Raw genomic sequence first — 12,172 nt, 5'->3', positions numbered from 1 at the left:
TAAAGACTTGTGAACTTTATTTGTCCTTTGTTAATTCTTACAGCTTCATTTTTTTTCCTCATTGGGTCTGATTTTTTAACAACTATACAAATTACAGATATTTTTTATGTAAAGAATATTTACCAAACAAGTTTTGATACGGGCATTACAGGGTCTAAGTCTGGAGACAAAAAGGTCTCTTTGGGGTGAGAAAGGAGTTTAAACAACTTACAAAAAAGTGTTAAACATTTATGGAGACTTGTGTGGGTTGTTACAGAAGCCTTAAGGGGATATGCATTGTAACTTTTACTCGTTTTCTCCCAATAATGACTTATTATCCACAGTTTTCTATGATTTTGCCTTAACAACAAAATAACTGCTCATCATTCCACTTATTATACTCTGTGTTTCCATTTGTTCTTCTTGTATATCTTCCGTGCATTAAAATGTCTTATTTAAATGTCTTCAAGTTTTATCTTATCCGATTCACCCAGGGTTGAAAAAGCACAGGACAAATATAGGATGTAGTAACCTTATTGGTTTGGGCTACGGCAGCATGGCATGTCATGGTCTGGCCCCTACTAGGATAGCCATAAAACTATCACGTTGTTGCCAGGATGTAGGTTTTATCAGTATAATAGAATAAGTAATAGATCCATACAGCTTTCCGTACACACACGTCTGCTTAAAATCAAAATCTGAATCATTCCTGATGTGGACTTTACCCACTTGAAGAATTTTCAACATTATATCTATAAGTTAAATGTGCATTTTTATTCACGTAGCGGGTGTGATATCAGGCTTGTGGTTCTGGCAATCAGGTAGCCCCTGCACCTCAGCTTGGGCAGCATCAGCACTTTGTATCAGAATCCAAAAAGATGTTCCTTTGGTTTTACATCTCATAATAGGTAGAAATTAATGTATTCTGTTCATTCTATATCAATGGGCACAGACATTTGTGCCCAAAAGGCTATGTCCCTCAGGCATAAAGAGTAAAGCATGTAGCATCACCACAACTGGATTAAGGTATGTAACAAATGAAATCCTGCCCATCTTTTCACTTTTTACTTTGATCACTTCAAACACACACACACACACACACACACACACACACACACACACACACACACACACACACACACACACACACACACACACACAAATGATCATTCAGCTCAGCAAAAAGTGCTTGATACCCCTCATTTTATAAAATGTGATAAAAGAGGAGAAGTAGAGAAAAATGCACATGCTGGTACCTAGAGAAGCATTGCATTAAACAAGTATTAAGCAAGTGCACAACAGTCTTTGTGCACTAGATGGCGCTGTATGGTAACATCCTAGCAGGACTGTGCTGAAGTTACCTGAGCTACGATGGATGTTTCTCATTTCTAATTTTTGGACAGCTGCCTTTCTTTATAGGGGAACGTAAGACTGTTTTGTTTTTAGAGGCACAGTTAGTACAACATGTTGTTTACTAAATTCTGGGAGTGGAGAATCTTTTATTGAGTTTGTTTGTTTTAAATTAACTTTAAAGTAAAGTTTAATAGGTGGAAGATGGGACTCGTAGAGTATAGAGATCTGCGGTTGATTAGTGGCGTTTGAACTGAATTTGAATTGTGTTTTCATCAGTGGCGCGGGACTTCATCCTTTTCCTGATCTGCAAACCATGAGATTTATGGCTGGAGCAGTGATCATCACAATGTAAAAAAAAAGTGGACAAATTTCAAGTTGTGCAGACTATCTAATGATTTTTCTACTTATCCTAAGGGGTTATTAGGTTATTAATCCCTGCAGTATGAAAACAGGCTCCTTGTTGTTGGTGCTGAATGCAGCTGCAGCCCTCTCCCATAAACACTGGGACTTCAATAACTTGAGGTGATTAAAAGGCTCTGTCATTATTCTTTCACTCGTTAAGACGGCCTCTCAGATTTCAAGTGTCTCCTTTTACACTCCCGAGCCGCCACATTCATCATGGGAGCGGGCTGGAGTTTTACTGCGGCCGCTAGAGGTGGATGCAAAAACAGACGTTGAGTGTGGGATGGGCTCAGAGGGCAACAAGCCCCCAAACTTTCCCCGGGGACGAAAAAAAGTAAAATACGCGCCGGGACATGAGCGGAGTGCAGCTCTCGATGCGTTTTTGACACAGTTCAACTCATTTCACCCACTGGAAACTCCGACGTTATCCATCGACTTTATGGGCGTACCTCCGTGTTTTTGCATCACAGAGGAGTAAGGTGAGGGACAGGGTCACAGCTCCATAAATACTTGGTGAGGCAGCTGAGACTTAGATGGACCCTGGAGGAGTACAAACTGCTGGAAGAAGTGCGCGCACAGGAGAGGAGCGGCGACTTTTCTGCGGGTTGAAACCTCAAGTGTAGAAGGGCTGAGTGGGGAAAAGCCACCGTGAAAAGTTGTGGAGCTTCCTCACAAAATGGAAAAACTATGATTTGGTTTGAGTAAGGATATACGTTTTTGATTTTGCTTGAAGAGTGCGATGTAGGTCAACTTTAAATCCACATTTGTCAAGATGACAGCGTTATCACCTTTGCACCGTGCGATACTGGGACTTGCGTGGAGCTGCCTGAGTTTTCTGTCCTGCACTCATTGCGGCTTAAGTGACAACCATGTGCACTCCAGTTTTATTTACAGGAGATTGCGTAATCATGAACGCAGGGAGATCCAGCGAGAGATCCTCTCCATCCTGGGTTTACCTCACCGGCCGAGGCCCTTCAGCCCCGGGAAGCAGGCGTCCTCCGCGCCGCTCTTCATGCTCGACTTGTACAACGCCATGGCCGTGGAGGAAGAGGATGGCGTGGGGAAGAGCTTTAGTGCCAAGGCTCAAGGGCACTCCAGGAGGGGTTACTACAGCCCGCAGCACGCTGCATACTCCCGCGTGCCGCAGCCTTATCGCGCGGCTCCTCTGTTAGGCCACAACCCGGCGCTCACCTCCGCGCACGAGAGCAACTTCCTCAATGACGCAGACATGGTGATGAGTTTTGTCAATTTAGGTAAGTTGCATATTTTCTCACTAGGTTTTCTTGAATTATTTTTGACTGCAGGCGATGTACAGTTGTTTAATAATTAAATTGAGGTACAGTTGGGGAAAATAGCTAGATCTCAAATGAGAGTCCCTCAACGATTCAACGTTCCATATAATCTCGTGTTCTTGGCTGCAAAAAAAAAATAATTGAAATGGTTTAGTTTGCCTTTTTTCAGCCTCAAACTTTGAATTGGATAAAAGCTTAAAATTGCACTAAGTGCAAACTATAGACAGGTACTCTAAAACATTGCAGGATGTTTTCAAGCCTATTCCAATCACTTTATACAATGTCAGTGTCTGTCTGGTAGCTTTAAGGTCATAAATTTGAGAGTTCCTGTCAAAGCATTTTATTTCAATAATCTTAACACGTATGAGTTCACTGCATCACTCCTCTGATGAGTTAAGTTTTGATGTCCTCACCTTGAGTGAAATATTGTGCGTCTAACAGAAGCAGTCTCCACATTTTGACCCAGACAATTTGTGCTGCTCTCGATTAAAAAGTGCCTGATGTGTAGGATGATTGTGTTTGTTCAGTAGCTATGACCCCTAACCCTGCAGCTTAGAGAAACTTATCAGATGACTGTCTGACCCTGAGAAAATTGGTCTAAATTATTTCCCGTTGTTAAAGGGAAGCGATATTGACTTATGCCTGTTTCTATTCAGGATCTGTCACAGAGGAGAATCGGGGAATCAGTTTCCTATATTTGTGTTACTTGGAGTATTTATCTGTCTTTAATAGAGATGAAATATTGACCAGGCTGAGGAAATCCTCTGTAAAATATTAAGCAAAAACCTAAATGAACATCAAAAACACTGTAAACTTATGATATTATGTTGATATTGCAATGTTGGTGTGATTTTAATAAATTTTAAGGAAAACATGTAAAAATGAATTTGTGCAGAGTCGCTTAGACGTCTAATCCCTCACCTTGGCCTGCCCATCTGTTTCCACTTACCACTATAGCAGGGCATGTACACTGTCAGCCTTGAAGGCTCCGCTCTCGTTCTGGGGACTGTCAGTGAAGTGTTCAATGGGGCTCTGTCTTTATTACAGTACAACCACATATAGCTGCTGACCTCAACTGTTTTACATGTGGCATTTCACACAGTTTAATGTGCGCACTTTAAACATTAAAATGTAAAGGCCTAACACAAAAAACACCTTCATATATGTGATACAAGAGGAGCAAAACCCTCAATAATCCATTAATCTTAGAAACAAAATATTGATCCTGTCAAGGTGAGGCCGACAGGAGAAAAAAGACTGCACTGACTGAGCCTATATCACGTCTTTGACATTAAAGGCTGGTCTCAGTGGCACTTCTGCTTCATATTACTGCCCGTGGTTAATATAACTGAGCAGGCTCAGTAGGTAAAAGTTAGGTCTGACCTTTGACCTGTGTGTGCTAAGTAGCCGCAGGCGCTCTCACTTGATAAAATATCAGGGAAGTGCACTGCATGATATCACCGCGGATGTCAGACAATATACTGACCTCAGACGCATATCTCCTCTCTGCTTGGAGGCAAGGGTGTGAGATGGTGGTAGCGAATCTATCTTTTGTCATTTTCATAATGCTGATAAGGCGCTTTGATGTTTTCATGGCATTGCAAGGCTTTATCTTATTGGATAGATAAAAACCCATTAAATTATGCCTGAGAGTTTTATTTCCATACAGAAAAATATCTATGTAACATGAAAGCCTAAAAGGATTTATCACAGTGACATGCTGTTTTATAGAAATGTTAGTTTAAAGCCCAGTGTTATTAAAACTGTATAAACCTAAAGGAGGTCATGAAAAGGTCAGAAATGAGGTCAGAGTCCACACTCACAGGACGCTGAAGAATCCTGTCTGGTCTCTCCTCTCACTTGAGGAGCAGAGCAAAGTGTCTTTAATTGAAATCAGCCTGTTTTTCTAAACTGACAGCCCATTTATCATGGCCAGAGAATGCAGTAAGGCACACAGTAGAGGGCCTGTCTGGGAACTGCTACCTGTATTCAGTTGACTGATTTAATGAACTGGAAAGTGCTTTTGTTGGTAGTGAAAATGTTTGCATTGGACCTGGAATGTAAAAGAAGATGTGATAAATTACTCTCTTTCTGTACCTTAATGCTGCCATATTTCCTACTTTGAGCAACACACGCAGCAGTTCAGGAGTTGAAGTCATATTTTTTGATCAGTGTGAGCTTTTCTCTCTGCCAGTAAAAATGAAATTCATCACAGACTATTTTCTTTCCCAGTCGAGAAAGATAAAGATTTTTCTCACCAACGGAGACACTACAAGGAGTTCCGTTTTGATCTGACCCAGATCCCGGATGGCGAGGCGGTGACTGCTGCAGAGTTTCGGATCTACAAGGACCGCAGTCATGCTCGCTATGACAATATCACTCTGAAGGTGTCCATATATCAGGTCATCAAGGAGTATCAGAACAAGTAAGTGCCTCATCGAGCAAACACACACACACAAAGGAGATTTTAGATGTAAACAGAATTCTTTAACATCTATTTTACAGCAAAGGTTACTTTTCTCTTTTAGAATTCAATTTCTTAAAGTCAAAAAATTTTCAGCCAGTTAAATATTACAGATTCAAAGTAGCTCTACTTCACACAGCTGAAGCATAATCCTGTTTTTTTACACTGTGTATTAATATCTGTTATTGATATCACTAAAACAATGACTGCAGCAATATTTTTACAAAGGATTTTTTTCTTCTTAGGCCTTCAATATCTTAGAAAGAAAAGAAATGCACAACCTTAACTTTTTGTCCAAGAAGTACTAATAGTTAACTAAATAGTTACTTCATATAAAGTATTACAGATTAAAAGTGTTTATCTATTTCATGCATTATGTTTTAAGATACTAAAAGGATTTTTTTGGCCTCATACTGCCCCAAAAGAACCAGAGAACTTATCTATTTAATGTGACAAAATACACAGTTTGTGGATCTGTGTCCATCCTTGCATGCTGTGAAAACAAAGTAGACAGCAAACATTGTGGTTGCAGCTACACAGTCAGAGAAAAATAAACCAAGAACTGGTGTAACATTGCTGTTAAAGGAAAACTCAATAAATGTATCCCCTAAAGTTATCTCACTTTACAGTCACAGCTTTGGTCTCACACAGTTGAACTTCTCCACTCATAAAGAACAGCCGTCTATCTTCATCTCTGCTCTCCTTCATTCGCACCGTGTCTGCCTTACAAATATAGTCCTCGGATAAAGAGAACTCCATTAGCGAGTTGTCCACTTACGAAGCTTGGAAGGTCCATCAGTTATCACTCGTCTTGTGTTGCTTGCCAAGCTGTCCGTGTCCTAGATGAAACCATGAGGGCCCATATTAGGGGGGAGTAGGGGGCTCCCTCGAGGGTTCCCGCGGTCACTGTTATGCCCACCACCTGCCTGCCTTAACAATATTCCGGAAGTTTAAACTATGACATAGCTGAATACACAAGGGCGTACTTAAAAGTGGGCCCACATTTGCTTGCCAAAAATGTGTGTGGGTGATTGAAGGGGAGATATGGCTCTCCTGGGCTTTGAAAAGGTCCAAGTCAATGGACTCTGCCATCTTAAAGGGGACGACTGTTCAGCTGAAGTTTTCACACACGTTTTCACGGTGAATAGCATGTTTTCATTAGTGTTCAGGAAGAAGAACAAATCTTTCCCTGGGTGAGAAGTCTAAGAAATAACAGTGGTGTATGTGTTTCACAATAAATCACTCAGGCTAGGGTTTCTTTCCTCAAACATAAAAACTATAAACAATTCAGTTTTTAAAGAGCACTGTTCTGTCATGTTTGTGTTCAACATATCATACATATCTGCTGCTCTGTACAACCAAATTTACTGCCCATGCTGTTCAGTTGGTTGTTTCTGTAGGAGCCACTTGTGTATTATAAAGTATGGGTAGCTTGTGGATGAAGTAGAACGGTAGAAAGAATAAAACTGTTGGGGCAGCGTAAGGCTGAAAGTAAGCTGATATCTCCTGTTGGATCAGGTCCAGATAGGATCTTTTTAGCTCTGCCTTCACTCATTTCATATCAAAACTTTACAAAGTACTTCTTCAATGTTCATTCAGGGTTGTCTGATAAGTGAGCTGTATGTCAGAGCAATATTAGTAGAAGATATGACTAGAAATGCTGATCTTAATCATCATGCACAAGGTTTTTTGGTCTCAAATTGTTTTTTTGTTTTTCAACTGTTTTCCCTTAAAACACTTATGATGTGATTCTTGACTGTGTCTTTAAACAGTTAGCCAATTATAGTAGAATTTAAAACCTTTGGTGTTGACATTAATGTTTGCCTGTTACGTGTTTTCTTCCCTGTTGCTTTTTCTGGCATGAATTTAAACAATTGAAAAAGTGTTGAGATGAATTCTGAATCAAATGGCTTGGCTAGTTTTGCGGTTTGTTTATAGTCTTCAACAGTAGCAAAACGTTTGTGTAGCCAACAAAGAGGTGAAAAACACATGCGTGGGTTAAACTGAGGGTAAATTCAAAGAGTTCCCTCAGTTTGGACAGCTAAAGAAAAATCCCTCTGAAAGTATTGTTGTAGTTCTTGGACTTTCTCCTGAGATTTCTCGTGACCGAGGACTGTATAAATTATAAAAACAAGGTGACAGCTCAAGTGCCCGTCTCCTTACTTAAAAACGACATAAGATACTTAAAAACATGAGGAACTTTAAAACACAGTGTGCTATGTTGCTCCAGCACAAGAGGTCAAAGTCTCTTCAGGGTGCCTTTAATGACTGAGGACGACAAATTCACCTGACCTCTTAAATCAACGTCTCTGTACGTCCTACACTGGGGCTGACCTTTGCTACTGAACATGAATTTCTATTAGAGAAGAGTGGCACAGGGGCACCAGGAACATAACTCCTCATGGACTGTCTACTCTACCCCCGTCCCTGCTATCACTCCCCACAACACTCTGTGGATCCAGTTACCACAGTGAAAGGAACAGGATTGACTTATTCCTCTTGAATTTGGCTCTAAAATAGTGAAAACTTACCAGAACAAACTAAGTTATCACAGGATATTAGCTTAATGCTGTGAATGTTAAAAAGGAAGTTCGGCCGCATGTCACTCATAACACACAACCTCAGGTTAAATTCCTCATGAGGTTCAGATTTATTACATGTGTAATAAACACATGAATATCATCTGGATTATTAGGGCCAAATGGAAAATCTTTGTCCTGCAGTCGAGCACCATGGAACCACAAAAACTAACCAGGCATCGCCTTATCCGCTCTGTGATTTGAAAGAACTCCAATGCAAATTGCAGTCTGGGGATTTTCAACTAAGAGATGATGGATGTCTCATGACAGGCTTATGGTAAAAATACACACAGGTTGATGAACATGATTCAGAACTACTGAAATTCTTTGTTAATCATCTAACTGAAATCTTGGCATGTATATTGAAAAACAACCCTGCAGCTCATTCTAAGTCGAAGGGTCTTCAACAGTTTCTTTTGCTCTTTTATCTCCAGCTCAGCACTGACACACAGAAATAACTCATTACTTTTATCATATCAGAAGTTTTCAATACTGAGAGCTTTTTAAAGACAAATGTTTACTTTGAAAAGTCCCTCAGATTTTAGCTTCCTGCAGCAAAGTTTGGACTTTAGAATTCATTTGTGATCAGTCATCGAAACCTCATTTAGCTGTCCTCTCACTTGCATAAGCACATGGTTTCTTTTTATCATTATGCATCTCTAAAATAGAAACACCCACACCCATCTAAGCAACATTTCAAGTCATTTCCACTTGATAACATTGCACACACACTAGGAGAAGAAGCAGCCCTCACTAGCGTGACTGTGTCGGCTTTTTGAGCTTGCACCATAAAAACTGCAGTCTATTTACTGCAGATGTTCATTTCATTGTGTTTTTTTCCTTACCTCCAGAGATGCAGAGACATTCTTGCTCGACTCCAAAAAGGTCCAGGCGTCCGATGGAGGCTGGCTGGTGTTTGACATCACAGCGACCAGTAACCACTGGGTGATGAACCCGCAGCAGAACTTGGGCCTGCAGCTCTGTGTGGAGACTGTAGATGGCAAGTGGAGTTCAATTTTACCATCTAGATTTCACATTCGATTAGTTTAATACTCCTCATATTTATCTGAGACTCTTGGAACTTGGAAAAGCACAGGAAGTTCATCCGTCTCAAGTGTCTGCATTTGATAAAAACTGATATTTTCACTGACTCCAGGCAACATAGTCCTCATATGTTTTAATATTACTGTCATTTTGTACCACATATAAAATAGCCATAAATTCAGAAGTAAGATTAATGGCTTGACCTGGACTTTATGAAGGTGCTTGACTGTAGAATCACCTTAAAGCAGCTATTAAAGGACAATATATATTCCATTTTCTTCAGTCTTCTGCAGGTTTTATTTACCTTCTGTTTTTTTAAAGGACGAAGTATCAACATAAAATCTGCTGGAATCATCGGGAGGAACGGGCCTCAGTCCAAACAGCCGTTCCTGGTAGCTTTTTTCAAGGCCAGTGGGGTGTTGCTTCGCTCTGTCAGAGCTGCTGGTGGGAAGAAAAAGAACCACAATCGCAATAAATCAACTAATCAACAAGAGTCTTCGAGGGCACCAAAACCCGGAGGTATGATGGTTTTTATACTAATCCTCCACATGTGATCCTCTCATTTGATGCTTTTAAAAAACATCCCTTCAGCTGCCCTTCAGGCTGTCAGGAAAAATGACTCGATTTCCTGCTGCAGGGTATCACCACAGTTGTTGGCCTTTTGGCAATGAAACACAATCAAATCACATATAAAACCGCATTAATTAATTTTTGTCCAAAGACTTTATTTTTAAAGTGTTTTGACTATGATGGTTTGTTGTTCACAACCCAAAAAGAAACCACAAAGAACATCAGAAGATTGTGAGCAAAAGCTCAACGTCTTCAAACCCCCTGGATGATGGTCTTGCATAGAATTGTTGAGTATTTGAGAAAATTGAGAAAACTGTCATTTTGAGCTTATTGAAAAGTGCAGTTTAAAAAAACTATAAATCAGGATGTTGTGATTGTCATTTTTTCATAAATTAAGAACTTAGCATGGTATCGAAAGAGGTCCTTTTTTCTTTGTGTCTCAGTGACATCTTTTGAAATAATTACACATTTTCATAGAACAACAGGATTCTGCAGTCTCACAAAACATCAGCTGTTTAAACTTTTCTGCATTTGTTTTTCTTCTGCACTTGTTTAGAAATTTCAGGGTTTAGATGTCTTCATTATGAACATTTCAAAGGTTAAGAAACAGAAATGAAACTTTATTTTCTGATGTAAAGTAAAGTTTTCCCCATTTTCTAGATTACAACGTGAGCGAACAGAAACAAGCCTGCAAGAAGCATGAACTCTACGTCAGTTTCCGAGATCTGGGCTGGCAGGTAACGTGCATTTATTTGAATTCACTCAACATTTAAAACACAAGCAAACACAATGAGCAGCATATTTTTATTGAGCTTAAAACGAACTCTTAGAAAACCCACCATGTGTCATAAATAAAAGAAGCTCATTTTTTTTGTTTAGGATTGGATCATTGCACCTGAGGGCTATGCTGCTTTTTACTGCGACGGTGAATGCTCTTTTCCACTCAACGCACACATGAACGCAACAAATCATGCAATTGTGCAAACCCTGGTAAGTATTCTTTAGAGTGCGCCGCACATGTGTGCTGCAATAAAAACCCTGTTATAAGCCGCCATAATGTTCTTAGCAGTTATATTTCACTCCAAACTCGCTGCTGTTACGCCTCTCTTAAACCTACTTACTCTCATTTATAGGTCCATTTAATGTTTCCTGACAACGTGCCAAAGCCGTGCTGTGCCCCAACCAAGCTCAACGCAATATCAGTGCTTTACTTTGATGATAGCTCCAACGTCATCCTCAAGAAATACAGAAATATGGTAGTTCGGTCTTGTGGTTGTCATTAACGGCAAGACTAGCTTTAACTTATGGTATGTGGTGTGGGAATCGCTGGAAAACATGCTGCAGGTGTGATGTGATGTACAGTATTATGTATATAAAGTTTTACTACCTAATTTATTCTCTTTTTTTAAGATAGCACTGAATATTGTTATATTTAAATGATTAGGACAAAGTTTTTGATTTTCTCTACGTTAGTTATCATGTATCATTTGTGTCCATGGGCATATACTCTCTCTTTATTAGGTCTGTATGATAAATTATATGAGCTAACTATTCACTGGAGTCAAAATGCATAAGATCACTTCCCCTCTCGCTCATTTTTCAGCCTTAACAATACACCTGTGGGCTGAATGCTCACTCAGCCATGCAGAATAACAATTGGATGTCTCAGCATATGATGTGCTTTTCTGTAACTGTTCATAATAAGACTAATAATTGTTCAGAGCTGTTTGATAATATATTTGAAAAGATAGAGATACTGCAGTGTGTCATGAACGTCACAACTTGAACAGGCTGTTGGAAATCAAATAGGATCTGTGGAAAAATATAGTGAGTGTTCGCTAATCTAAACCAAGCTGCCCAGAGCTATTTTCAAGCTGTCACCATCTCTCAGCACTGACACTGTTTCACCTTTTCCAAGCCAGATACTTTTTTTCTTAAGAGAGTGTGTCCTCAGAAGGGGGATTATGTCAGTCTGGAATGAAACTCTTCCATAAACATTGTTTTCTCACTTCTCTCTGGACTCTGCCATAGCTGCAAACCTTTTTTAAACTTCACACTAATTTTAGCTCTTTGGGGGACAGTATATCTGATTGTAGAATGATGTGTATTTTAATAAATGTACCACTTGGAAATCTCTTATCTCTTGCTTTGAATTTACTCGACCTCACAGCCTCCAGAGAGATGAAAAGATGTATTAAATCTTGCCCTCTTCAAGCTGTAAGTCCTGATTCCCTCTCATATTTACGTCGTCCTCTTTCTGTTTGGAGCTCAGCGGATGTTTTACAAACTGCTGCAGGACTCGTGCATAGTTTATAAATGTTTGACAAGACTGATATAAACTAGGGGTCCACCCACAGCGCCTGTTGACATACTCTTGGAGAGGGGTAATACTTGTGGTACAATGTTTGCAGTAAGGCCAAATTTTGACCTTCAAACAACCCAAAAGGGTGATTATCATGAGGCTGCAAGCAGAGAAATGTATATCTTAA

At 39.8% G+C, this 12,172-nt stretch overlaps 1 protein-coding gene and 1 long non-coding RNA gene across 3 annotated transcripts in view; one reads left to right on the top strand and one right to left on the bottom strand.

Moving 5' to 3' along the window:
* The first annotated feature begins 2,041 nt into the window (after window positions 1-2,041).
* Window positions 2,042-11,732, top strand: bmp5 (bone morphogenetic protein 5). Its single transcript, XM_074675315.1, has 7 exons — window positions 2,042-2,987; window positions 5,259-5,451; window positions 8,921-9,069; window positions 9,435-9,632; window positions 10,344-10,420; window positions 10,563-10,673; window positions 10,817-11,732. Exons 1-7 carry the CDS (start codon window positions 2,507-2,509, stop codon window positions 10,964-10,966), a joined length of 1,359 nt encoding a protein of 452 aa, XP_074531416.1. The 5' UTR covers window positions 2,042-2,506; the 3' UTR covers window positions 10,967-11,732.
* LOC141794793 (uncharacterized) overlaps window positions 9,481-12,172 on the bottom strand; it is an 11,157-nt gene continuing 8,465 nt past the window's right edge. The window contains exon 4 of one of the 2 annotated variants that reach the window (XR_012598557.1): window positions 9,481-9,554. This is a non-coding gene — a long non-coding RNA (uncharacterized LOC141794793). The remainder of the gene's footprint in view (window positions 9,555-12,172) is intronic. The other variant, XR_012598558.1, reaches the window with a different exon arrangement.

This window comes from Halichoeres trimaculatus, unplaced genomic scaffold, assembly GCF_033239565.1.
Source record: "Halichoeres trimaculatus isolate MK-OKI-2021-1 unplaced genomic scaffold, fHalTri1.1 fHalTri1_scaffold_8, whole genome shotgun sequence".
Taxonomy (NCBI): domain Eukaryota; kingdom Metazoa; phylum Chordata; class Actinopteri; order Labriformes; family Labridae; genus Halichoeres; species Halichoeres trimaculatus.
The sequence above is the reverse complement of the archived record's forward strand: the minus strand, read 5'-3'. Positions and strand labels throughout refer to the sequence as shown.